Source organism: Euphorbia lathyris, chromosome 2 (genome assembly GCF_963576675.1).
Source record: "Euphorbia lathyris chromosome 2, ddEupLath1.1, whole genome shotgun sequence".
In the NCBI taxonomy this organism is placed as follows: Eukaryota; Viridiplantae; Streptophyta; class Magnoliopsida; order Malpighiales; family Euphorbiaceae; genus Euphorbia; species Euphorbia lathyris.
Genome location: NC_088911.1, coordinates 82,807,198 through 82,834,791, shown reverse-complemented (window position 1 = coordinate 82,834,791; position 27,594 = coordinate 82,807,198). Strand labels below are relative to the sequence as shown.

At 37.7% G+C, this 27,594-nt stretch overlaps 1 protein-coding gene across 3 annotated transcripts; it reads right to left on the bottom strand.

Annotated features, from left to right (window-relative positions):
• Positions 1-651: 651 nt before the first annotated feature.
• LOC136218735 (uncharacterized) lies at positions 652-26,961 on the bottom strand. 3 transcript variants are annotated; one of them, XM_066005803.1, is made up of 22 exons: positions 26,687-26,961; positions 26,522-26,606; positions 26,332-26,371; positions 25,976-26,224; positions 25,771-25,899; positions 25,590-25,689; positions 25,433-25,507; positions 18,341-18,439; positions 17,891-18,007; positions 17,676-17,791; positions 17,153-17,252; positions 16,288-16,646; positions 15,671-16,001; positions 14,855-15,069; positions 13,391-13,609; positions 6,271-6,457; positions 5,193-5,443; positions 4,168-4,260; positions 3,976-4,077; positions 2,857-3,214; positions 1,681-1,818; positions 652-1,576 (listed from the first exon to the last, which is right to left on the bottom strand). In XM_066005803.1, the coding sequence occupies exons 1-22, from the start codon at positions 26,816-26,818 to the stop codon at positions 944-946; spliced, it is 4,128 nt and encodes a 1,375-aa protein (XP_065861875.1). In that variant the 5' UTR covers positions 26,819-26,961; the 3' UTR covers positions 652-943. The 3 variants fall into 3 exon arrangements, with proteins under 3 accessions (XP_065861875.1, XP_065861876.1, XP_065861877.1); XM_066005804.1 differs by lacking the exon at positions 25,771-25,899 and having other exon boundaries at positions 26,687-26,960; XM_066005805.1 differs by lacking the exons at positions 25,976-26,224; positions 26,332-26,371; positions 26,522-26,606; positions 26,687-26,961 and having other exon boundaries at positions 25,776-25,900.
• Positions 26,962-27,594: the final 633 nt, after the last annotated feature.

Sequence of the window (27,594 nt, the reverse complement as noted above, 5' to 3'; positions counted from 1 at the left end):
CTTCTTCTCATCAATCGCATCCTAACGCAAATGAGTAAGTGTCCCTATGGTTAAAACAACAGGTAAGGAGAAGTAGAGTCCCCTAGTCGAATACCCCAAGACGAGCAAAACGAATCAGACATATTACCATTCACCATAACACGCATAGAGATAATAGTTAAGGAAGACTGAATAAAATGACACCAACCGTTACAAAACCTACAACTCAGAGCGTGTCTGAAACAAAAAAATCTAGTCTAAATGGTCATAGGCTTTTTCTAAGTCAAAGTTTAAGAGTAATAATACATTTCTTTCCTTTTTTATACGCAAGAATGAACCATCATTTGAACAATGATAATGGTATCCACCATTCGTCAATGTAAATTTTGTGTACATTTTGGTCCTACACAGCACAGCCAAGGTTGCTGTCTAAAATACTAAAAAGGGTTAGGTGTAGAGTCCTGATACATGCAAGCAGCCCGAGTAATTTTACGCATATATCTTGACAATTTTACGTATTCTGAACAGAACATGTCTGATAAGAGCTTAATGTGTTTAAAAATAATTAATCAAAGACTCAACATACCCATTCTAAAACTTAGGAGCTTAATATGTTAAAAAATAATTACTCAAAGACTTAATGTACCCATTTGAAAGATTAAAGGCTTAATCTATAAAATAATGAATTGATCATTGGATTCAAGTATGCATTTTACCAATTATGTATACAAGCTTGAGAATTCCAAATATACTGGCTTATCAAAGCTCCAGTTGCGTAAAAAAAAAAAAAAAAAAACCAATGCCTCAAAGCAATACGCAACAAAATATTACAAGGGTTACAACAAATCAATAAAATGTACAAACTTGTACTCAACTGCCTATGAAATGAACCTTCTACTCTATACCCTTCATGTCCACATGCGACAGAATCATTAAGGCTTTAAAGCACTATTGGTCTCCTCAACTATCCAATAGGAGCATCACTCATAGGCATGCTACTTGAAGTATTAGTTCCCTGGCTATCTGAATTTTGCGATGATTCATCAGTTACTGTTGTATTTCCTGTAGATGTCGGTGCCACATTCTCTGCTGAAGAAACTAAATCAGGATTACTAGCGGAGGACACAATAGGTGTTTTATCTTCCACAGTGGTCTGTGGCACACTAGCTTCAGATGAGGACGGAGCATTTTCTACACCTGGTGTTGAATTAGGAGGTACATTTTCCGGTGCACTTGCGGTCGTGTCAGAAGTAGATGTAGTTATGGCAGGAGATGATGCAGTTATGGGTTCAGAATTAGCTGTGGGAGGTGCTTCTATTTGTAATGGCTGACTAGGTTGTTGCTGTGAACTTTGTGCACCAGGACCAGGTTTTTTCTGGCTCGTAATCAAAGCGGAAAGAGATGGCATCCCTGGAGGAAGGATTTCAATAGGTGGTTTCTTCCCTGCATCTGCCAAACCTGTAAGTTTAGGTTCCTCGAGAGATGCCAGAAACGCAGCTGCAGCATCTGTCTTTGTTGATGGAGCGCGTTCAACCTCTTTCTGTAGCATTTTGTTCCAAGTCTGAACCAAGTTCCTAAGCGTTGGTCGCCCATGAGCCTGGAGACGGACATGATAAGCTGGTTAGTTTAAGAAGCAAAATTCTCTGTATCAAGTTCAAAAACGACCCATGTGCAATACAACTTCGAAATGTAGAAACATACATGGGCGTGAAGCACACACTCGGCAAGCATCCCAGTATCCAGCCAAGCCTTTTCCATGAGAGCATTGTCTCCCAAAACAGCAGCTGAAAATGCTGCTTCACGACCCAATCCAAGTGAAATCAAATTGTTCACCAAACCCTGCAGTCATACATCGTGGAGAGGGAGAAATAAAGACGTTATAGGGATCTTCGATACTGAAATAAGCATAAACATGCACATTAGTTTTATGTAACCCATGTTATCTGTTAATATCCAAAATCCTTACTCGCACAAGAGGTTCACTTTGGCAAAAAAACACAAGTTCAAGCAATGAGTATTTACTACATTTGTCATATCCTGCAACCATGTTCCTTCTAATTCCCCCTAAGCCTATCCGAAGACTTTTCACGCAAACAAGCTGAACCCGGGGAGTTTCAAACAAAGATACATATTACTGAAGAGATGGTAAATAAGATACAACCGTACTGATACAACTTACCCAGAGAACAGTCCTCTAAAAGAAAGAAATATTCAAATTTAGAAATGAATACTACATGTCAACATAATCCCTCCTCCGCACAACCTAAAAAGTCTCTTCATTGCGACAATATTAGCACCACCAAAAACAAATCAATAACTTCCCAGTTTCACCTATAGTACCTAGTGTAAAGGCAAATCAAGGGAACTCTTTATCCCAGAACTTCTTGCTCCATTATAAAAAGGGCTTTCCAGCCTCGGCTTGATAACTTAAACCTTATAGATCATTATAACAAAAAATTCTATCCAAAGTCCAACCTTAATTGACTACAGGACAACCAAAGAAAGTCGCAGCACCAATGTCCTAGTAATACTTTTTCACAAACAAATGAACTACCACAAATCCACAAACCAGAAATATCACAATTGTAGAACTGAGGTTATAAATGCAATGTAAGAGATTTTGTTCAAATATTCCAAACATCGTCATTCCAGTTCAATGCTGTGCTGATACAGCTCAATACCCAATCATTGATAAGTTGGTTGGGTCAACCAATGCATTATTAAATTTGCACCAACTGGAGCTTTTGAACATCATGAACTTTCAAAATGGATGCATCAACAGACTATGCATAATATGTCTGACTTTTCTAGCATGCATTTAATAGTTCAAGAGGTCAATTTATGCAAGAGCAAGCAAACATCAGTATGAATACATACACCAAGTCTTGTCAACTCTCCATGATTTGCAAGGCGTAAAGCCAGTCCTCTTAATTCATGACCTTGCAAAGCTCCTTTCACAGAACCTGCAGCAGCTAACCTCTTCAGAGCTTCGCGAGCAATGTCGGCTTGTCCAGTGGCATCTGCAGCATCAATAAGGTCCAAAAACTCCCTTGCAAATTTCACAATTCCTTGAACAGCTTCAACAATATTTTCCTTCTTTGACGTTAAGTTGAGAATGTCACTCAAACCAAGCCCAGTACCATCCTGCCCTATGTCCCTGCTGTTGCTCATGGTAAGAAGGCACTGAAGTGCCCTTTTTAAATCATTGCTCTGCATAGCTAGATCAAACTCCAACCTATCAGAACATTACCAATGAAAGTTATATCTCCAGGGAAAAAGCATACATTAAAATGCAACAAAATTCTCTTAGCACACTGAATTGATACACATCTAGCTTGGGATTAGTTCCTTATAATCAAGGAATCTGTTATTGTGATGAAAATATAGGCATCTGACACATGAAGGAGGAAATGAAGCATCAAAGAACATACAATTGTGAATTCTTTCTTGTTCATAGAAAAAAATTGAATATTGGCCAACAATTTATCTGCATGCTTCTTTCTACAATTTAATCTTGTCCCAAAAAAAAAGAAAAAGGCATTCTTTGGGGTTTTTCCTTTGACTCCCGCAAAAAAAGGGGCTTACCAGAAAAAAGATTTAACTAAATTCCATTTAATTAACTTTAATTAAGTAGAAGGACACATGCATAGAGACATGCTCATAAGCATCATAGTATGGACGAAAAAGCATGTCTATCAACACAAATTTGCATAAGAACCAAACAGTTTGATCAACTAAAAAAAGTGAAGGCAGGTGTGATCCTAAACTAAATTGTTGTATATGAGAGATTTCTTGATTATGATGAGAATATAGTCTTATCTCACACAAAAGAAAGAATGAAGTATCAAAGAATGTGCAATTGTCTAGACATGCTCACAAACAGGTATAGTATGGATGGGGGAAAAAACATTTAGTTATCAACACAAATTTGTATAAAAATAGCACCATCCAACAAGTTGAAGGCAGCATAATCCTAAACTAGATTCTATGTCAGACCTCTTAGATATGCCAGGCAAATGAAGTGCTTCCATAGCATAGCCCATCCCCATCATAAATTGTGCCAAATCATCATGATGCTCCCTAGCAAGCCTACTTGCCCTGGATAAGAAAGCATAAAATTAGACAAAATGTTGTATAATTTTTTTCAGTAATCAATCTGTACATAAAAAAAGTTAAAAGAGCAAGTACCATTTCACTGCACTAACAGCATCTCCATATGCAGCAAGACACCGACAACGAATACCAGGATGACTAAGAGATAAGGCATGAGCGCACATATACCTACCAAAAGACAATAAAGTGTCATCTTTTCTTGCATTACACTAAACTAACAAGGCCTTAAAAGCCTGCAAAAAAATTAAGTAGAGAAGGAGAGGAGCTCCCCATTTTGAAAATATTAAGAACACAGTTCAAGCTTCTCATGAGCTTTAGTTCTTTGCACACATAAACGTACATTGTAGTTGAGACGTAGTAGTTTAGCTCATTATTTGTATTCTTGATCATGATTATTAGTCTATCAGAAACCCCTTTTTTTTATTCCTTAAACTAGTCAGGATTACTCTATTGTATTTCAATTGTATATAACCTATTATTTTAAAACACACAGGACTCCTTTTTGCTTTCGAGGGCCTACCAGACAAAATTGGATGGAGTTGTTTCGTTAAAAAATGTTCTCAATGTGAATTAAAATAATATAAGGGCTCAAAGATAAACATGAAAAGTTCAGAGACTTGACAAAATACAGTTGAAAAATGAGAACACAAAATAATCAGGGAGTTCAAAATTGAACGTTTCTACTACAAAGAACACTTTTAGGAACCATCACGAAGAATTATCTAATTAGCATGAGGTATATTCCATGTACGACTAAAAATTGATGATGTAAATATTTATAAATCGCTACAATCTACTCAGCAAATCTGATAAAAAAAAATAGAAATGCAGCCCGTGAGATGGGAGGAAAGGTTCAAATTTCTAGTATGATGGTGAAACTTTTAGCAGCATCAAGTGACCTTCATAAGGAAACGACAAAAGAAAGATAAAGGTGCTCTCACCAAGGATACATGTTTCTTTCACAATGAGATGGCTACCTTAGTACAATAGGCCTCTGACAAGAGAGATCTACCTTTCTAAAGATACTCAATTTGTGAGGGGGCATCCCAAGTTAGTTTGGGAGTAATTAATATACATAAGCTCAAACACAGGTAAATTACCTATCAATAAGCCAAAGAACGCCATCTCTCACACCCACCACCACAAGAGGTCCAACAGGTCGTTTCTGCTCTGCCGGGAAACGAGTAACTGCCACAGACATCCCTCCACCACCAACTGCTATCTCATTAACTCTCTTATCTTCCAGCTCTTTTGGCATTGTTGTATCTCCATCATCAGCTCTCGACTGCTTTGGCATTGTTAAGAAAGGTGGCACAGAAGGAACATGCTGAAAAGAAGCTAATCGAACCACCTGAGAAAGAGCGCACATTCACTTAGGGAAAGGGAAAGATATAATGATAAACTTTTGTACTCATGCATCAAGAATCAAAGATGTGGAAAACACTGAGTTACTCAAGATAACCTAAGCACAAAAAGTCTTATATATTAAAAGAGTTTCTAATCAGCTATGAGTGAGCAATTTTGAAATGTGTAATGCATCTAACCATATTAGAAGTACAAGAAGTATTGAATGGGTGTGTTTATGTTTTATAAACAATTTCTAGTTCATTGTGAATTTGAGTTTGGCTTCCCTTCGTTTGTTTATTAAACAATTCAACACTTTGGAAAAAAAAAATAATAAAAAAAAAAACATAAAATCATGATGCAACACTTCGTTTTTACTAGAATTGTTTATTCTTCTGCCTGACCAGGCAGGGTTCCACCCAGACCCAGCCCACCTAAATTATATTTTTGTCTTTTTAAAAAAAAAATTGCCTAAAAACCCAATATGAATAAAATGATTACACATTAAACTTGAACATATATTGACAAAATATAAAAGTATATATAGAATACATATAAGGCAGGCCAAATTGGACTTAGGTTTCAAGAATAATCCCAGCCCCATTGAATAATCAGGCCTAGCGGGTTTAAGCTGTGCCCAATATGCAAAATATATGTGCACTCCCGATTTTTAAAGTGCGGGCCTCCAAGCCCATGAACAAGTTTAATTTTGACTAACATCAAGCATGCCAAAGTAGGACTACACATCTTTGTACAAAGAAAAACGCAAAATGAAGAAAATCAATCTTCGTAGTAGCAAGCCAACAAGTATAACGTAAAGTATAAACTATAAACCTGTAGCATAGGGGGCCTAAATTTTATTCTATCTTGCGTAGACGTTTGGGGAGCTTCTACTGTGATGAGGGCCAATTCTCCATGTTCAGCAACTGCTCTTGCCTGTGCCTCTTTCAGCTTCAGCTCTTCTTTCATCTTTCTTGTTTCTACATCGATAGCAGCAACTCCAGCATCCACAAAAACACACCTGAAAAAACCCCGGTGTTACCCGTAGATAGTAAGTGATGAGGATCATGATATACTTAGGAACTGAACCATAACACATACTATACACAACTAATATCATTATTGAGGAAAAAAACAAAAGAAAGGGGAAGGTAGAGAAAAGTATACATAATCAAAAGATCATTGAGATAAACAATGAAAGATCATGATTGGCTGCATGGTAAAACTTTGCAAAGCCATTTACTCATTCAAACTTAAAAGGATTAAACCTGTAAGCGCTTAGTTCTGTATCAGGCAAGCACAAAGACTGCTAGTGCTTCTCTCTTCTCATACGAAAAGAAAGCTAACCAATTATCGGTGGAGAAACCAATACACATTTGTACTTATACATTCACTCCAGAATATCCTTGCCCTAATACATGAATATGCTACTTCCAACCAATTGGTCCATCAAACTCCTATGTGGGATTAAATTTTTAGACTGGTATCAATTTATGGGAAATTTACAAGGAATGAGAATGTGCTAATCACTAGATGTTCATGTTCACATCTACATTAGACCACTATGCCCAATAATTTATTCTTAGTAACAAAAACAAAAATGGCACTGCTAAACCCATATTGAATTTCTCTTCATCAATAAAAGTAAGCAGCACATTCATAATCTTCAACCAAAACCATTCAACTTGCAAGAGTCAGTCCAAAAATCTGTTTCTTCAAAGGAATATAATCTACTGTGTGAGCACAGAAAATCCCTAATATAAAGCAAAACAAAATATCAGCAGTGTACAAAAAATGTTTTCCAATCATGTCATGGGTATTATATAGCGGGTAAATTTCACTTATGGCCCCTGGAGTTGGGTTTTTTTCACAGCTTGGTACCTAGACTTCATTTAAAACATAAATTCATCAACTTAGTGACAGCCTAACCAAAAAGTCCAATTGACCACATAGTAACTGTTGACTATGGCATGGCATGGTTTGGTAACTAGAATTCCACTAACTTGAACAATCTATTTTGCCCTTTTTCCTTCTACCCAATAAGTCCACACCTATGTTGCACAGAAACGGAAACGGATATGAAACGGAACGGGAAAACATAATTTCTGAAAAACATAGGAAACGGAAATGTGGGGAAAATGTGTAAATATTAAAAATATAGGGGCATATTTATAAATATTAAAAATATAATAATACATTAAATAAAAACAAGATTGAAGAACAAGATGAAGAAAGTCCAAGATTAATCAAGATTCAAGAGACAAGGATTGTAGGAGAAAGAAATATGGATAAGTTCTTTAAATTGAAGGATACAAGGGAATAATTATCTCTCAAATACAAAGTTTCGATTTTCCTAATCTTAGATTAAACAGGAACTGCAAAATAGAAAGTTTGAATTTCCAGAATTTTAATCGAAATAGGTAGGGAAAACCGCTTAAAAACTGAGAGACGCGTTTCATATTTTTGGTAATTACGGAAACGTGCCCGGAAATGTTTCGTAACAGTTTCCGAGAGTTTCCGTTTCTGCCGGAAACGGAGAAACGCTTGTCATGAAGAGTTTCCGTGCATTATAGGTCCACACATTCTCACCCGTAAACCTCTCTCTCCCACTATCCCGTCTCTCTTCTTCTTCAACCCTCGTCCTCAAACTTGCATTTCCAGATCCAAAAAAAAAAAAACTCTAAAAAACTCTCTTTTCCATCAACATCGTTGATATTTAGTGCCTGATTTGGGTCATTTTCAATTTCTTACACCCAGACTGAGACCTGATTTGGCTACTTTGATTTGTGCTTATTTGCTTTGGCGATCTGCCTGCCTTACTGGAAAATTCGTCGTAGGAGTTTGGAAGCTTTATTTTCCTTTATTACTTCTGCTTTCTTATCCAGAAAATGAAAAGGCAGCATCTTTTAACTTAGTACTTAGAGAACCCACTATAAGCAAATGGAGAAATTTTACAGCAACAGACGCTTCAATTGGAGACTTACCGTGTCCAATAAGCCCAAAAAAATAGTTAGAATTCCATAAAGCAGTAAGAAAGAAAAATTGGCTGAACAAATCGACTGCTTTGGTAACTAAAAAAGCTCTAAATTGCTGTTAAAAAATGCATCAATGTATCAATAAGAAAGGAGCCCTAAACTTGACAGGTAAAAAAGATAGCTTCCACGTTAAGCTGATTATGAGAAATAAAGGAAATAACTTTGTTTCTAAACGGTCTGATCCTAAAGATGAGAAGGTTACGTGTTTGCATTTTTTGTGCGTATTATGAGACAGCAAAATAAAAATACAAAGATAGTAAAAGAAAAGGATCAGAGCAATAAAAGGATTAAATTAGAAAATTCTGCAATAGAAATCAGAAAGATATGCATGGTTTTGAAGGAATTATTGTGTGATTTTTATTCCATTGAAATTTCTATATCTGCCTATAAATATTAATCATATTTCATTTGAATCGCAATTTCAATAATTTCTTCATTTTAATTTCGAAACTCGTGGCTTTAACAATTGATTAATACATTTTTGGATCCTTCATCTATTGATCGTGGCTAGAGAAGTTAGATAGAGAAACTGATGAGAATGAGAAGCAGTAGAAAAAGAAGTTAGAGAATAGAGAGAGAAAATACAGGAAATGTTTTGCAAGAGAGTAGATGTTTATTGGGTAATTGAGAAATAAATGGGAGGGTAAAATAGGATTAAAAAGTTATTAGATCTTACTAGGCAATAGTGGGACCAAGAATTAGGTTACATAGTTGGTCAAACTAATGCCATGTAGTCAATAGTTGTCATCCGGTCATTTGGACTTTTGTTTTATGTTACCACCTATGTTGCACGGAAACTTCTCTTCGGTAGCATTTCCGCGTTTTGTGTCCATTTCGGAAACAGAAACTCCAACCCAGAAACCAGTAAACCACGTTTCCGGGAGCGTTTCTATAAATATCGAAAATATGAAACACGTTTCTGCTGGAAAACACAATTCAATTCCAATTTCGACTCTGATGCTAGATAATTGAAGCTTCCTCTTTAGCTTCCTACACCAACAACAACAAAGCCTTAGTCCCGAAATGATTCGGGATCGGCTAACATGAACCATCATATAAAACCGTGAAATCAAGTCGTGTCGGCGACATAAATTCTCTCCCTCCACTCCCTTCTATCCACTACCATATTTTCCTCAATCCCCAATAAACTCATATCACTCTCGATCACACTCTTCCAAGTTTGCTTAGGTCTTCCCCTACCCCTCACCATTACATCCCTTTGCCACTATTCAGTCCTCCTAACCGGCGCATCAAGCGCTCTTCGTCTTACATGGCCAAACCACCTTAGTCGGTTTTCCCTCATTTTATTCTCAATAGATGTAACCCCTACTTTTGTCCTAATTATTTCATTACTCACCCGATCCTTTTTCGTATGACCACACATCCATCTCAACATGCGCATCTCCACCACCGACATCTTATGAATGTGACAGTGTTTCACTGCCCAACACTCTGTACCATATAACAATGCTGGTTTAATTGCCGTACGGTAGAATTTTCCCTTCAATCTATTAGGCATGCCGGGGTCACAAAAGAAACCCGTAGCACTCTTTCACTTCGTCCAACCAGATTTAATCCTATGAGCAACATATTCATCTACTTCTACATCCGTTTGGATAATAGACTCTAAATACCGGAAGCAATCCGAGGCTTGGATAACTCTCCCATCCAGGGTGATTGTCCCCGCCTCCATACTCCTATCGCTGCTAAACTTACACTCCAAATATTTTGTCTTACTTCGGCTCAACTTAAAGCCTCTAGATTCCAAAGTTTGTCTCCATAGTTCCAACTTCCTCTCCACGCCTTCTTTCGTCTCATAAACCAACACAATATCATCTACAAACAACATGCACCATGGCATACCATCTTGAAGTGAACTCGTTAGTTCATCTGTAACGATGACAAAAAGAAATGGGCTAAGTGCGGAACCTTAATGCATTCCAATCGTAATAGAGAACTCTTCGGTCTTCCCAACACTTCCCAACACTGGTACGTACACTCGTGCATGCTCCCTCATACATGTCCTTTATGATGTCAATATATTTCCGCGAAATCTCTTTCCTTATTAAGGCCCACCAAAGTACTTCCCTTGGTACCTTATCATATGCCTTCTCCAAGTCAATGAAAATCATATGCAAGTCTTTCTTCTTATTTCGATAGTGCTCCATTAATTGTCTCATTAGATGGATGGCTTCCATATTTGATCTTCTCGGCATAAAGCCAAACTGGTTTTCCGAGATCTTCACCGTCCTCCTTAACCTTTGTTCGATCACTCGCTCACAAAGTTTCATAATGTGACTGTTTAATTTGATTCCTCGATAGTTGGCACAATCTTGGACATCGCCTTTGTTCTTATACAAAGGGATTAGGATACTTTTCCTCCATTCTGATGGCATCTTATTGTTTCTCCAAATTTTGTTGAAGAACGTCGTCAACCATTCGATTCCTCTCTCTCCCAAACATCTCTAAATCTCAATAGGGATGTCATCAGGTCCTACTGCTTTCTTCAATCTCATCTTATTTAATGCCATTTTGACTTCACCCTTTTGAATTCTCTGCATGCAGTCACGATTTATCATATCGTGAGGGATATTTATATCTCCAACATCTTGTCTGCGATCTCCGTTAAATAAGTCATCAAAATAGGACCTCCATCGTTCCTTGATATCCTTATCTCCAACTAGGACTTTTTGGTCTACTTCACACATTTAACTTTTCCGAGATCTCGCGTCTTCCGATCTCTCATCCGAGCAATTGTATATATGCCTCTTTCCCCTTCCTTCGTATCCAATCTTGTATACAGATCCTGATTTACCTTTGCTCTAGCATCTCGTATGACCTTCTTTGCTTTCCTTTTAGCCTCTTTGTACTTTTTGTAGTTCTCATCACTCCTGCATTTTTCCAATATTTTATAGGATTCTTGCTTACTCTTTACTGCTTGTCTTACTTCTTCTGTCCACCAAGATGTGTCCTTACCCGTGGCATGCTACCTTTAGATTCCCCTAGAACTTCCTTCGCTACTTCCCTTATACTATGCTACATCTTAGTCCATATCGAATCTATATCTAAGTCCATATTACAAGTCCAAATATCTTTTGTGGCCATCTCATCCACAAATTTTTGTTGGTTCTCCCCTTGCAGTTTCCATCACTTAATCTTAGTCTCCACTTGTGGTGTTCATTTTCTTATACATCTCCTACTTCGAAAATCAAGCATCACTACTCTATATTGGGTTGTCGTACTCTCACCAGGGATCACCTTACAATCAATATAACTCTTTCTCCAAGCACTCCTTACTAGGAAGAAGTCAATTTGGCTCGCATTACCGCCACTCCGATAAGTCACTAAGTGGGAGGTTCTTTTCGAAAACCATGTGTTCATGATACTCAAGTCATAGACTGATGCGAATTCCAGAGTATCATTTCCTGCTGCATTTCTATCTCCAAAACCAAAACCTCCATGAACACTCTCAAACCCATCTCGCCTAGAACCCACGTGTCCATTGAGATCACCACCCAGTACCATCTTCTCATCCCTAGGAACCTGTTGCACCACTTCCTCCAAATCCTCCCAAAAAGCTTGTTTTATAGAGACATCTAATCCTATTTGTGGTGCATATGCACTTATGACATTCACAACCTCATCCCCTATCACAAGCTTAACACTCATAATTCTATCGCTCTTTCGAGACACCGCTACTACATCATCAATATACTCCCGATCAATAAGAATACCTACTCCATTTCTACCCTTATCATTTCCTGAGTACCAAAGCTTATAACCCCAAGGAGCTATCTCTCTGGCCTAGGCTCCAACCCACTTGGTTTCTTGTAGGCACATTATATTTATTCTCCTCCTCTTCATAACATCTACAATTTCAACTAATCTTCCTGTCAAAGAGCCTATGTTCCATGTCCCAAAGCGTAACCTACTACCCCTACCCCTACCCCTACCCCTACCCCTACCCCTACCCCTACCCCTACCGTTTCCATAGACTAGCTTATTTACCCGCACGCACCCCATCATGCGGGAGCCCTTGCATATTTGACACCACCCCGGATCCCGGGGTGGCGCGTCGCTTCGGGGCGACGACCTAGCAACCCTTGCACATTTTTCCCTACACCCGGGTCTATGAAGTGCAGCGCGTCGCTGAGTAGGGAATGCCCCCACGATATTCATATTTTGGTTCATGTCATAAGATGTGGCTAAGTTTTACGCTGGCCGCCACAAACCTACCGCAACCCTCCTCCTTTGTCCGGGCTTGGGACCGGCTATAAATGCCACCAAGTGACCCTCACAGGTGGAGTTCTTCCTCTTTAGCTTCTTAATTGTTGATAATTTCTATTCCATAATTTCTAACTATTTCTATTTTTTGCTCACTGTTGTGATCATCTATAAAGTATAAATACCAATTCTTTTATTATTATACTTTCAATATTTATAAATATGTCCCTATGTTTTTAATATTTACATGTTTCCCCATGTTTCCGTCTCCTATATTTTTAGAAAAAACGTTTCCGGTGTCCGTTTTCGTTTCTGTTTCCATGCAACATAGTTTACCACTAAGTTCAACAATTTTTATGTTACAAAATGCAATCCAAGTAACAAACAGTGAAAAGCGTTTAAATTTAGGGGCTATAGGTGAAATTTACCCCATTATATAAACCTTTATATTTACAAAGCACTTGCAAACCTCGGTCCATTTCATAAAAGCTTAAATATTTTGACTCGATAGGCAAAGTCAAACTAATATATGTAATGGTTGAGTTTGTCATCCTTATTATTTCCTTCAATTTTTTTTGTTTAAATCACTATCAAGATTATAGATGGAGGTAAAATGAGGTGAATGACAAATACCTAAAATATCAGGAACTCAACAAAAACAAAGAGAAACTCACTGTTGAACACTAGTATCTTACTCGATGGTAGTAGGTGTAGACACAAAAAGCTGCCTCCGATGCCAAACTGCTCCTGTAGCATAGGGAATTGCAACATCTCCCAAGTATCGATATTGAGGGCGCAGAGAAGAAATGACAATATAGTGCTGGTATGAAAAAGCACAATATTCAACGGTTTGATCCCATGCAGTCCATTCTGGTTGAGGAAGTAGACCACCCACAGGTTCAAACGTTTCCCAACTGCATAGTATAACATTAATAATACTTCAAAAGAAGTCAAAATCTGTAACATCTTATTCAGGCATTAAGAAATGCACCTTGCAGGCACTTAAACACATAGGATTCCCTTGTATAGTTAACAGCAAGTAATAACTTCGAAATATTAGGATAAATTCTTCGAATATATTTAATTATTTATCAGCAATGTCCCCTTAAAGACATCTCACTTTTTAAACCCCAAAAATCCACTACAGTAAATCAATCGCAACAAGGACTAAGCCAAAACAATTCCAGAGTGATTGTTCAGGAAATTATTTAAGGTGACAAAACTATGCAAGAAACGACTATACTTCTTATTTTTCTTTTTTAAACTTAAAATAGTTGGGCGTAACTCTGCTGATGTTAAATCCTTGCACGTCCCTTAAAGGATTCTTTGTTCTATTGCCTACATAGCTTATTTGAAAGTTTACTCAAACACACACATATGACTGAACCACGTCATAAACCCATTAATCAAATTATATTTGACTAAGGCTATAAGACAAAAAGGCTAAATAAAGTAAAAGAAGAAATTTATCATACGTGACAAGGTGAAGAGTAAAACCAATAAACAGAAATCAAACTGGCAGGACAGCATCTGGAAAAATGATGATCAATGCTTGGAAGGGTTGAAGGGCTGAACACAAACTGAATCAATAAAATCTGCTGCAAAATTTGTCATCTTGTTTCTAAGGCTTATGGTGCAATGGAAAGGAGAAGAAAATATTCACAGTTGAAAACAATTTTTGTTCTTGTTTTGTGTTTCTCTTGGATTTAAAACAAAAAGGTAAGTAAAACACATCAAGCACTTTCCGTTCGAATTCCTTTTTGTTTAGACAAAAATAAATAACACAAGCACTTGGTGGATCTAGCAACAATTGGGAAAAGACATTATATAGATGAATACCAATATTGATGTGTCACAATGTACACAATGTAATGCAAGCATTGGAACCTGTTTGTTTTTCACCTAAATTTTTCAAAAGAAAAAGAAACTAAATGGAAGCAGATTTTCCTAGGCAATAAAGGTTCTCATGCTGGACCATAATGATGTCAATGTGAATGGTTTGATAACCAAGCATTCAGCACATTAGAAAGATTTGCAAAAAAAAAAAAAAGCACCTTGGAAAGCTTTGATAAGAAAACAAAAGAAAGGGAATATTGATGAATATGACACAGTTTCAACGACTTGAAATTTAATAACAGAGAAATAACCATAATTTTCACCTGTAGAGCTGGAAGTTTTGAGGAGCTGCCTCTGCAGGAGATCTTTGAGAAGAAAATCCATCATCAAAAGTACTAAAGGAAGAAACACCACTAGTTACAAATCCTGACAACGGCATGGATTGAACAGTAGAAATAGCTGTTGCTGCAACAGGGCTGATCCTCCGTGAAGTTCTATAGGCAACGCCTAGTAGTGCTCCTCCATGTAAGCCAATAACCTAAACAAGGTCAAATCCAAGAACCACTACTTTACTCCATGTAATACTATAATAAATGAAATCTTTTTCCACAATTAGGATGCACCATGTATAAGGCCATGATATCCACAAAGTACATATGATGTTTTCTCTGTTGAAAATAATAAAGTTTCAAAACACCCGGGTATAATCATATAATCATACGATCTTTAGAAGCACAAAGAAACTGTTTATTTGCTAAAAATTTGAATATCCAAAATCTACTCGCAGAATGCTTTATTCCATAATAAACGATTATGTTTATCTATTAACACTTTACCTCCCTCTTAATCGATGAACCAACAAGAATTATGGAAAAATGTGCTATAGAATAAATCCCAAAATAAAAAATTGAGTCCCCTAGAAGAACTAATTTCAACTGTATTTTACTATTACAACTTCAAAGAAAAAGTAGGAGCATTATGTATGTGATATACATATCAAGAAATGACAGCTGAAAGGGCAGCCCAAACCCCTATTAAAGGAATTACAAATAACAAATAAGACTAAAATCTCATGGCAATAACTGAAGGAACTTTAACAAACAACTTGAGAACTACAGAAAGGGGAAAATGTCAATTACCGGTTCAGAACGACTTCCAATGGATCGCATTAGGATATTTGATGTACCATCATCAAGCAAGATACGAACTTGCACACTGGCTGCAGAAGCAGCACTAGCAGCCGCTGCTGCTGCTTGTGCTGCAGCTGCAGCAGCCTCTTTTGCTTTTCTTGATGACACCCCCTTAGGAATGACAGGAATCCTAGGGGCTAATGCAGATTCCAGTATAGCAAATCTATCACGACAAGTATCCCAAGCTAGAAGCCTTGCACTACCTGAATCTACGATGGACCAATCACTAACTTTGTATATAGAGAAGTACGGAATATCAGGCCATACGATTGCGAGATATCTGCAAACAAATTGTTTCATCAGACAGAAATTCCAAAATATAGGAATGTTGAAATGACCAATGAAAGAACAACAGTGACAAAAGTATAACCAAACAGAAAAATAAAAACGAAAAAAGAAATGCTAACTAAAAAGGCAAGTTAACTAGATTTAGTTTTACAACTTGATAAAATGGACAGTTATGCATTCCATTATAATTAGATTGAAAAAAAAAAAAAATCTTGGTATCACAATAAAAGTCGTCCAGAGCAACAAATGATGCATTTAAGAGAAGTTAGGAAACGTACTTCCCCGAACTGCTTACAGAAAGCACGGAATATGAATCGTGTGGAACAGGTGTACTAACATGCTTCTTGGACTGCTTGACATGTAATGGTTCAGCTGATTCTCCCCTGTACCTCCCTGTTTCAGATAAGGAGCCATTGCTTCCAAGAGAGGGATTTGCCGTGTTAGACAATTGAAAATTTAGTAGCTTCAGTTCCCTATCAACTACGTAGACAGCAGAATGCTCTCTATTTCCTGCTGGTGTTGGTAAGGGAGCTACAGCAGGAACAGATCTGGCGTCAAATTCACTAACAATAACACCAATATTGGTTCCAGTAGCGACAAGGTGAGGCTGTAGAGGATGTGCAACCATACAGTAAACCTGTTGTGGCAACCCAAGAATGTCATTTACGTATTAAAGAATCTGGGAGAAACTTTACTGCTCAACAAAACAAAATTTCACAAATGTTGAACACAAGCAATATTTATATGGTATTGTGTCAGTGCCAAAAAATTGTATGCTGCATCTTGGTGAAGCTGAATTTATACCAAATCAAGAAATCAACCCTAGATGGAAACAAGAAAGAACATGGAATGTTGGAGAACAATAGCAAAAGAGTAAATTCAAAATAATGCCACTTCCAGGACAAGCTTGGAACATCACCCTTACCTCTCCAGCCAAAAACCAGAAAAAAAACAGGGAGGCATTGCTTGTGTAAGTACTTACAAATAGTAAAATAAAGATTCAACAACTTTTTTTTTAAAACTTATCCTACAAACTTGTTATTTAAATCAAACATCATCATCAAAAACATTCCAGCTAGTAAAATAAAGATTCAACAACTAGTTAAAGGCATTTAAACAGAAAACCAAAAATCAATTACATACCCTGAGTTTCTTGTTTGGTGCAAGAACATGAGGAGGGATGAGTGAAGAAAGCTCACACAAGGGCCTTGTCAGGGCCGAATATGTAGGGTGCTCAATAGCCCTACAAAAAAAAAAAAAAAATTTATTAAACTTGGCAAACAACACATGCATCCTGTCAGATATTAATATGAATTGGGCCTTTAACTATCAGCTTAATCTTTTAGTTCAATTGGTTCCATTACATGGTATCAGAGCCTCTTTGACCAAGTGATCAAGGGTTTGATTCTTGGCAACCTCATTTCTTGATTAAATTTCAGGACATGGTAAGATGGGCATGTGTTGTGCATGCTTCAAGTCCATTGGGCATTCGCGTGCGGGGATGTGTCAGATATTAATATGAAGTGGGCCTTTAACTATTAGCTTAACCTTTTAGTTCAATTAGTTCCATGACACATCCTATTACACATACTTTTGTATCTACATATTTATGCATGTATTCATATAAGAAATTTGCATCTAATTGTGCTAATTAACAAAACTTTACCATATATGTGAATCCTTGACACAAGTTAATATGTCAAGGTTTGGAGCTCGAGGGTGGCACCATGATGACACGCTGTGGCAGGCCAATTTTGGCACAGGCTTAATTCGCCGCAGCTCCTATACACATGGACAGGTTAGGAAAAAAAAAAGGAACAAGAAATAAATTTCTGATCCTTCTATTAAGAATCCAGTAATTTCGAAAAGTTAGTACAAAACCTTGAAAGATATTGTGTCCCATATGGCTAATGTCTTGTCTGCACCTATGGTAATAAGTTGTGGAGCACCTCCTATCACTCTGGAAAGTTCAGCAGCCACGATCCCCCCATCATGTGCCTATAGGTATAGTAACGAAGAGTATAATACTTCACTCAACTTCATAAAACAGACAAGCATGTGCAATAATAAATACTCCATTCATAAACATTGAAAATACTCATGCATGTAATTCTTACACAAAAAGACATGGCAGGTTTGAAATTTCTTGTTGCACATAAAAAGAGCAAAGGAATTCTCTTTAGGCAGTTATCTTGGACTTTTTTTTTTGTCTTGACACTAGTTTAAATTGAATGTGTTGTATAGCTAAAAAATGTATGAAATACAAATAGTCACATAATTCATCAGTCATTTGATACTGAAAAGGTTATGAGGAAGGATGAAAGAAGTAACCTTTAGACTCAGCTTAGGTACAAGTTCTCGTGAATCCGGGCCATGGTCTGCACTCCAGAGTACAAGTAAACCATCACTACCACCCGAGACAAGAAGTCCCTGCAACAAATTAAGATATAAGTAGATAGAGTCAGTTAATGGCTAAAGTCATCTACAAGTAAAAGAAATAACTTCATATTATTATATATTAAGACAAACGAGCATGTGGAGCACATGTTTATGTTGATGAGCATGACTTATTTAACAAACATCAAAAAGAAAAACAACGAAAATATATTGGATGAGTATCGTATAACTCAATTTGGTAAACCTTTGATGAAGTATAATATAGAATAAAGATTCAAGTTATGATAGTAAGAACATGAACAACATAGCACAAGATAAAGTCAGCTGAGATTTAAATGGCTAAATTTTGGGAAATAGCAAAAGGTTCAACTATAAAGCATAGCTGTTAAAGAGCTGCAAGCCAAATCCTAAGTAGGTGCTATTTGTCACGGGGCCATGTTTGAGCCAAGCCAAAACCCCGTGTGGCGCCTCGACTTTCCCCAAGTCTCGGCCAGCCTACTCCTACCGAAAGGGTCTATCCCCTTTAAGCGTCCCGTCAATGCATCTATCAGTATTCCGTCTCGGAGGGTCTCCCTATGATTAAATCTCGCTCTAGAATGGGCACGCACTATGGGCTCTCAGCAGCCCCATAGTGTCCATAGAGTCCCCCTCTATGGAGACATCTGCCTCCCTTCATGAAGGACGTATGCCCGACTCTCATGTCCCTAGTAGACGAGGGTGGATCGCTTATACCAATTCCAACTACTGACCCAGGGGTGGCGGAGATCCAACGCCAGGGTAGTCCCTGTCCCCTATAGTGTTGTTTATACCAACTCGGTCTCTACCCTCAGCATACGTTGATATGTCTCCTCTAAAGGGAGATTCACTACCTCATCGTAATCTGCAACTTGAACGTCTTCAACCGAAGAACTTTTCTTGTGCTGCAATTGTAACCCCATTCTTCGACAATAGCAAAAGTACTTTCCAAACCTTTTGAAATCTCGAAAAATTCTTTTCTATTATCACGGATCTCCATCCGAATACTCTTTTCTACAGATCTTCCTCCGAGTATTCTTTCTCTAAGGATCTTCCTCTGAGTCTTCTTACTCTATTAAGGGTCATTCATCCTACTTTTTTTCCACAATCTATCTTACTCTTCCATATATCTTCCATAATATACCATAAGGGGGTCCATATAGGACCCATTTCCCCCTCATGTACGTTGTCCCACTTGAGGATCATGATCCCTGGTGATCGACCGAAAGGTTTGGTTCGTCAACGAAGACCATTGATGTCGATGAGCCAAACAAGTTCCTCCTAAGCTTGAACCAGCCGATATTTGCTTCAATTTCTGCCTATTCATACTCTCAATTCTTTGATCCTTTCCTTTTCTTTCAAATTTGCACCTTGCAACACGAACAAAAAAGAGTGCCGCAGTATTCGTAATATGAAAATGTGAATGTTGGTAGCATGACTCGTATGATTCGATTCATGAAGAATTCAAGTTGTATCAATGGTACGACTCGAAAGCTTCATGAATCGGCTATGAATCGGTGGTGACTCGGCCGAGTCATCCGATTCGGTCGGTTTAGGCCACCATTTAAAAAAAAAAACTGTTTTTCAATTTTTAACAACTAAAAAACGTATAGCAGAAGAAGTTCCGAAGAAGATGACTCTTCACTTTACAAAAACTAAAAAACGTACAGAAGTTATAAAACAGAAATAGTTTTAGTTAGATGACTCTTCACTTTACAAATTCCAAAACCTTCCCTCTACTTTTCTATTTATTTGTTATTATCTTCTTCTACTTTCTATTCTTTCTATTTTCTACGTTGTCTATACTTTCTTTTAACTCAAGTGCTTGGATGATAACTTGATATAATTTCTATTTGGATATTAAAATTGCATTTTTAGACTGATATTAAATATGGTTAATATTTTATTTTTTATAATATTTTGAATTTGATCTGAATCTTACGATTCGGTTCGATTCACGAGTCCCGATTCGCAAAATGAGATTTCGAGTCACGAGTCGAATCTCGATTTAACAACTATGGTTTGTAGCCGAATACTAAATGTAACTGTACCAACATTCACAATGGAAACAAAACATCAAGAAAATACTATTACCATCACTATTCACAAAAGAAAGGTAAGAACTCTTACACGATTTTGCTAGTATTCAAATACTTGATCTACCGAAGTATTGATGTTCATACAATAACTGTTTGACCGACATCCATCTACTCGTTGTCATCTATGGTTAAGGAGGAAATACAAGGTAAGCTTGTATTTGGCTGCCGCGGTTCAAACTTTGCTTCATTTCCTACCTCCTTTTGTATTAGACTTCTGCCTCGATTGTCATCATTGGGTTGCTTCGCCTTCTACCTTGAGATGAGTTTGAAGTTGAAGTTGAAACCCAAAACTGAAAACCCCGGGGTTTTTCCATCAATGGTTCCGAAATCTGCCTGCGTCAAATCTTGATTCAGATTTTGTGTCGCCGATCTTTGCCTTCATGGGATCTGATAGGATCTCTTAGTTGTCTCACGTTTCAGCTCACTAACAGTTTGCTAAAACTCTTAGCTTGTTATCTTGTTAATTGTCAATCTAGTTTGCCCAATACGCTCGTCTGGCTCGGCTTTTCAAAATCAAAAGAGCAATTAGTTTTAACAAATTATTAGATTTAGAATCACCTTCCCCTCTTTCGACACGCCTTGATTTATGCTTGGACAAGTTGTTTGCTTCGTTTGTTTATGCACCATTCCTTCCTAGGGACCACTACAATTTTTTTTTGTCATTGAGACGCCTCACTTTTCTCAAGCTTAGTGGAGCTCAAATACATGCACAAAACACGCCCTTTTTGTACAAGAGTTGTTTTGGACGTCCCCTCCACAGAGCTCATGACAAACAAGGATAAAACCTATGAATTATCTCAGGCATCCCCTCAATGCATTCATAGTACTAGAAATGTTCATCTCCACCCGAGGAGGTCTTCATGGGTTTCTACGACGCTGTGTTATCCCAACCCAAAATATCATCATTTTCACAATGACCTCTGCCATGATATTTCTCGAGTGATCACGGCCTATTTTTTCTTTTCTTTCTTTTTTCTTTTTTCATCAATGCGTCGGCCGATAGGACTCCAGTTTCACCACAAATCTCAAAGTACTACTCGTTGGCCCACGTCCTCGGGGTTTCCACAATATCACGACCTTGGGGTTTCCACAATATCATTTCACGACCAACTCTGGGTCAAATGAATCTTCCACAATATTCTCCCATGACCTTTTTTCGGTCAGATGTAACTTCCGCAATTTTTCTCACATAAGGTCAATCATGGCAACCGAATTTCTCAATCGGATGTTTCCCATCCGATATCCGCAATTCCTTCCGATGTCTATCTTTGCCATTGTAGACTAGGCTAACATGCCTAAGAATTTCCACAATTTTCCGCATAAGGGTCTGTCTCCATACGATCGACAATGTCCACGTAATCCAAGAGTAACTCGATAATGAGTTTTCCCCGACCGTTTTGAAGGCACACAATTTTCAGCTGAATCCTGATAGGACGTTATTCGGATTATACTTTGATAATCCTACATTGCCACAAGAATTCAACAGTCCATTCATTTAATCCTTTCACCCAAGCCTCCATATTCCGCCTTAATTTTCTCGGCTCATGGAAGAGACCAAGCAATGTCTAACTGAATTATAATGATTCAAGCACAAACTACGCCTCAATAATTTGGCTGTGACAACCATCAATTCGATAGATCATCTCGATGCTACTTCACATGAGCGTCGAATTTCGAATATCAACTACGAATTCTCCCCCTTAAAGGATTGAATCACGTAGAATTTCATCACCTACAACCATAGGAGAGAATGCGTTCACTTTCTCGCATTCTCATGCGTTAGAAAAATCAGTTCCCTTTTGCTATTTCCGTACTCCCACACACCAGGTAAAAGTCTCGCAACAATGGCCCTGGTAAATCACGAGCTTTAATCAAACCGAAAAGCATCAAAAAATATTTTCAGAAAAAGCATCCTAAATTTCCATCCATCAATTCGTTGGAAGAAATTTAGGATCTTTAGTATCGCTAGCCCACATCTCGAAGGACTCGCTTAGTTAAGCGCTACTTACTCACACCATGAAGAACTCGATTAGATAAAGCAACGTTGGCTCTCACCACGAAGAACTCACTTAGTTAAAGCATCGTTGGCTCACACCACAACGAACTCGCTTAGTTAAAGCTTGCACACTCACATCACGAAGAACTCGTTTAGTTAAAGCTCATTCGTCCACCTCGCAACGCAAAGAGCTTTGCTTAGTTAAGGGATTACCGCCCACTTTGCAAGGCCTTTGCTTACTTTAGGCTCTAATACCAAATGTCATGGGATCAGGTTTGAGCCAGGCCAAAACCCAGTGTGGCTCCTCGACTTTCCCCAAGTCTCGGCCAGCCCACTCCTACCGAAGGGGTCTATCCCCAGGTTTAATCACAGGGAGACCCTCTAGGACGAAATAGCGACAGGGCTGACCGAGACTTGGAGAAAGTCGAGGCGCCACACGGGGTTTTGGCCTGGCTCAGACCTGGCCCCGTGACACTATGGCACCCGTATTTTATTTTATACCTGATAATTCCCTTTGTGATCCTACCGAAGGAGTCTATCCCCTTTAAGCGTCCCGACAATGCATCTGTTGGTATTCCGTCTTACAGGGTCTCCCTATGATTAAACCTGGACATATGCATTGACGGGACGCTTAAAGGGGATAGACCCCTTCGGTAGGAGTGGGCTGGCCGATACTTGGGGAAGTGGTTTTGACCTGGCCCCGTAGCACTATGGCACCCGTATTTTATTTTATACCCGATAATTCCCTTTGTGATGCCTTTAATTAGACTCTATAATCCCCCTCCATCCTTAATTCTCCCCACCCACCCACACAATAATATTGAAATAAAAAGCTCTAGATCCATCGACAACCAAAGGTGGTCATTTCCTAGCCAATCAGCATCCCCGCCTCAATATTTATCTAACCTATACTAGGTGTCAATCTGATTGAGAAAAAGCATTTCAAAGGTTTGATTGGCCTGAATTTCAGATATAAAGATTTAAAGAGAGTCAAAGACTCAAAGTTGGTTATAGTTATCCTTGTGCTTTTAATAAACGATAATAAAAAAAACAAAGCTCTAAAGTTAGCAAATATCCGAAGAGATGTTATTATCTACAAAATTTTATGAAGGCAGAATTCCAAAATGATCCTACATTTTGATGCCCTAAATGGCGCTGATCATCTCTCTCCCTTACTCCTCACCCCTCTCTATTTGTGAGTTAAGATAGTGACTATCCATATCGGAACTTGAACCACCTCCTCCATAAATCAAATGAGCTTCTTTCTCTCCCTTTCTTAGATCATCAGATCTGTATAATCTCTCACTTGAGAAAACATCTCCTCAAATCACTCACACACACAGACCTATGCTCACTGGCAAACAAGCTTCTTTCTTGACTTAATTTTAATTGCTAGATCAGAAACATAATTCACCTCAATGTATATGTAGCTCCGTGTCCACAATAGGGAAAATGCCAGAGTCCATGTGATAAAGCTTGAAACAGCTAATGAAACTGTAAACTACACAATGGAGCAACACAGAAACCAAAGATCTTCTAAAAAATAGATCCCTCCATCCAAATCATATCCTCTTTTTAGTGACCACTGATAGCATGCTCCTTGAATAACAAAAACTGCAGTTTTACCTTTTTCCATCAGGAGCCTCCTTTACCTCTTGATGGTTCTTCCATTGACACTCTAACCATATGCATCTGTCAACAGATGCAATGTTGCTCGTAGTATTTCAAAGTTAAATGATGCTTATAGATGAAGTTAAGATATACATATCTCATTGAATGCCAAGGCTAATTGTCTTTCTTAACCTTCTAGCTCGAAGACTAGGTCCCCCAAGATTATACCAACACACTAATTCATTAACCATCCCATTAGAAACTCTTTCAAATGAGAGGTGTGGGCCTAATGAAAGAGAAGTATTGGAAAACTATGCACAAGTATACTACAGGTTAAATGGTTGCATCTGCAATTTTCACTATATGATTTCAATCATCATAAGCAACAATTAATTTATATATGCCAACCATTTTACCGGTCATGGAAACAAATAACAAAAAATAGTCATAAAAGAAACAACTTCCCACTATTCCGCTACATTGTCAGCTACATAGCCCTATGAAGCACGGATACTTCAACATGTCTGCGTATCACGTATCCGATACGTTTTGGATACGGAAACTCCCGGAAACTTCTAGGATACGTTTCGGGGCCGTATCCGTAATATTCAAAAGTTGGATACCCGTATCTGTCTGGGAAACCCGTTTCCCAGACAAAAAACGATTGCATTTTATTTCAGAAAAAACAGAGGTAGACAGAGCAATTATGGTCGATCCTTATTTGAGCAGGAATATCCAAAGGAGTACGTGGATCTTTATGTGCAGCAATAAATCTTAGGTAAGCCAAAAGACAGTGAGGAAAACTTTAGATGAACCGGAGCTAGAATCCCTACTTGTTGGTGAAGATATAAATAAACATTGAAGAAATAGATTTTTAGTATTCAGGAGGAAAGCTTTCATTGTTTTATCTTTTTTTCTCTCAACGTTTTTTTTGACATCATTTATATTTCATGTATCTAACAATTATGGTTAGATAAGAGTTTTATAATTTCTTTTATATGTATTTATTTAGTTATATTACAAAAATTCAAATATAAAAATATATTTTTAATATTTATAAATGTGTCCCAATATTTTTAATATTTATACGTTTTCCCCACGTTTCCGTGTCCTATGTTTTATAGAAAAGACGTTTCCTGTGTCCATGTCCGTGTCGGATACCGTATCCGTGTCCGGGTAACATAGACATAGCCTACTAGTCTATGTTAGATGAATACACATTTAAACCTAGATACCTGTCTATGTTAAAGCTAATGAAATGGAAAACTAGGTTAGATCATGTCAGTTGCAGGAATTAAGAACTACCTCACCAGAGGATGCCATGAAAGTCATCAAGCAAGCAATGGATCCTTTATGACCTCCAGTGTATCTACGTACAAGCTGCAAGGGGAAAAAAATTGCAAAATGACTTGAGTTACAGTCCTGGTGGTACGAGAAAAGAACTTTTTGAGAACGGGCAGACCTTCCATGTTATCATTGAAAGAACTCTAATGACTCCATCTGATCCACCAAATGCAACTAAAGGGCCATCACCCGCAATAGATCTACAGAGAAACTCCATACTGCAGGTAAAGACAAGAAGTGGACAATTATATCATAAACATCAGCAGAACTCTGAAAAATTAGCTAGAACATTTATATACCTTACATTATATTTATGCATGAAAATTTTCCTTCGATTTTTTTTTTCTTTTACATGTGTGCGGGGTTGAGGGAAAATTTGTACTTGAGTAGGACTTAACAAAGAAGCATTGAGAGACCATTTTATACACCTGGATGGCTGGATTAGTTTGTTTCTTTGTGTATAGTTTCAGAAAGGAAATTGGGATTTCTCAAAGTGAAACTTACCATAATAGTGACTTATTATCAAGCTCTTGCTTAAGTACATCACGACCACGCATTGTAACCATGTCCAGAAAAATGGCTTTATTTTCACAACAAATAACAAGAAAGTGTCTGCCTTTAGTCGAAGGAGCAGGAGAAGTAAAGGCTGAAGTAACATTATTGACAGCAGATGGTGCTTCAGCAGCTGTAGATCGATTACGCCAAAGTTGCCAAAACCGTACATCATCATCAAAAAAGCCTACTTGCTTAACACTTTTCCATGATTAAAGAAAAATAAAAACACATCAGCCAAATAGCAATCTTATTTGGGTGGGGTGTGGGGAAGAAATAAAGAACAAACAAGCAAAACACACAATTACCTCCCTCCCCTCATTGCTTCGGTAGGTTTTCCTTTGGAGTCTGCCAATTAGAAGATTAGGCAACAAACAATCCTCAGCTTACAAATTGTCTCATTTTCATTAATCAGACGAAATGGCAGAAACAAAACATCATAACATTTCAAAAAAAAAATTAAATTAAATTGGAGTGGAACCAAAACAGGAACAGCACCTAATTCACCCTCCGCAAGCTTCTCCAACTTGGCTCCAACCAAACGCCGCTCATCAACACCACCAGCTTTCAGCTCGTATATCACCTTTTTCATATATAAATTAGGAATCAATACCCAAAAAGAACATAGAATTTCCAGTAAAGAAGATGGGTATAGTTTAAAACCTGCCGGTGTTCCCAATTCCAAACCGAGACGCGATCTGATGCATCGGCAGTGACAAGCCATGGATGCGTTGGGTGCAACTGAATCTTCACTATCTTGTCACTGCTCGGCCTAAATGCTCTCAGTTTCAGCATTTCCTATGACTTGAAATATTTCTCGAATTGTCGATCTAAACAGAAACACCAAGATCTGTTTTTTCATACGAAATCGCAGTTCTTGGTTATTCTTTTGGCTTTGTATTTCACCTTGTGAAAAATATTCTATTTTTTGGTGTCACTGAAGATTCAATTAAATTCCACATCTCCGGCAAGTAAAAAGACCGGTAACTGTTTACTGGTTGGCTAGATGTCAAGGGGTAAATTACAGCTACGGCCACTGCACTTCATTTCTTAACTGTATGAATACTGAATTTTACACTTTTTAACACCGACGGCTACTCAACATCTCAAAACGACCATTTACGGTCTTAAAATAACGAATTCAAAGAGTTAATGATATTCTAAGGAACTTTAATTCTTGAAAATTTTCGTTTTGATATCATTTAGATGTTGTTTTGTTAGGTGAGAAAATGAATTTTTAGAGAGAGAAAACTCTAAAAATAATTAATTTTGGAAAATAAAAAATATGGTTTCATGGTAAACGTCATTTTAAACAGCTTTAATTCTTGAATGTTTTCATTTTGAAGTAGTTAACGGTCATTTTGAGAAGTTAGTTAAGATTGAATGTCCACCAATGTTAAAAAATATAAAGTTTAGTAGTCATACCGTGAAGAATTGAAGTTCAGTGCCCACAATGTTAAAATAGGTAAAGTTCAATGGCTATCAATATAATTTACTCAGATATTAAATATTTGGCTTAATGCTTCTCCAGCCCCCTCAACTTCTCCAAATTGGTCATTTTACCCCTCCAA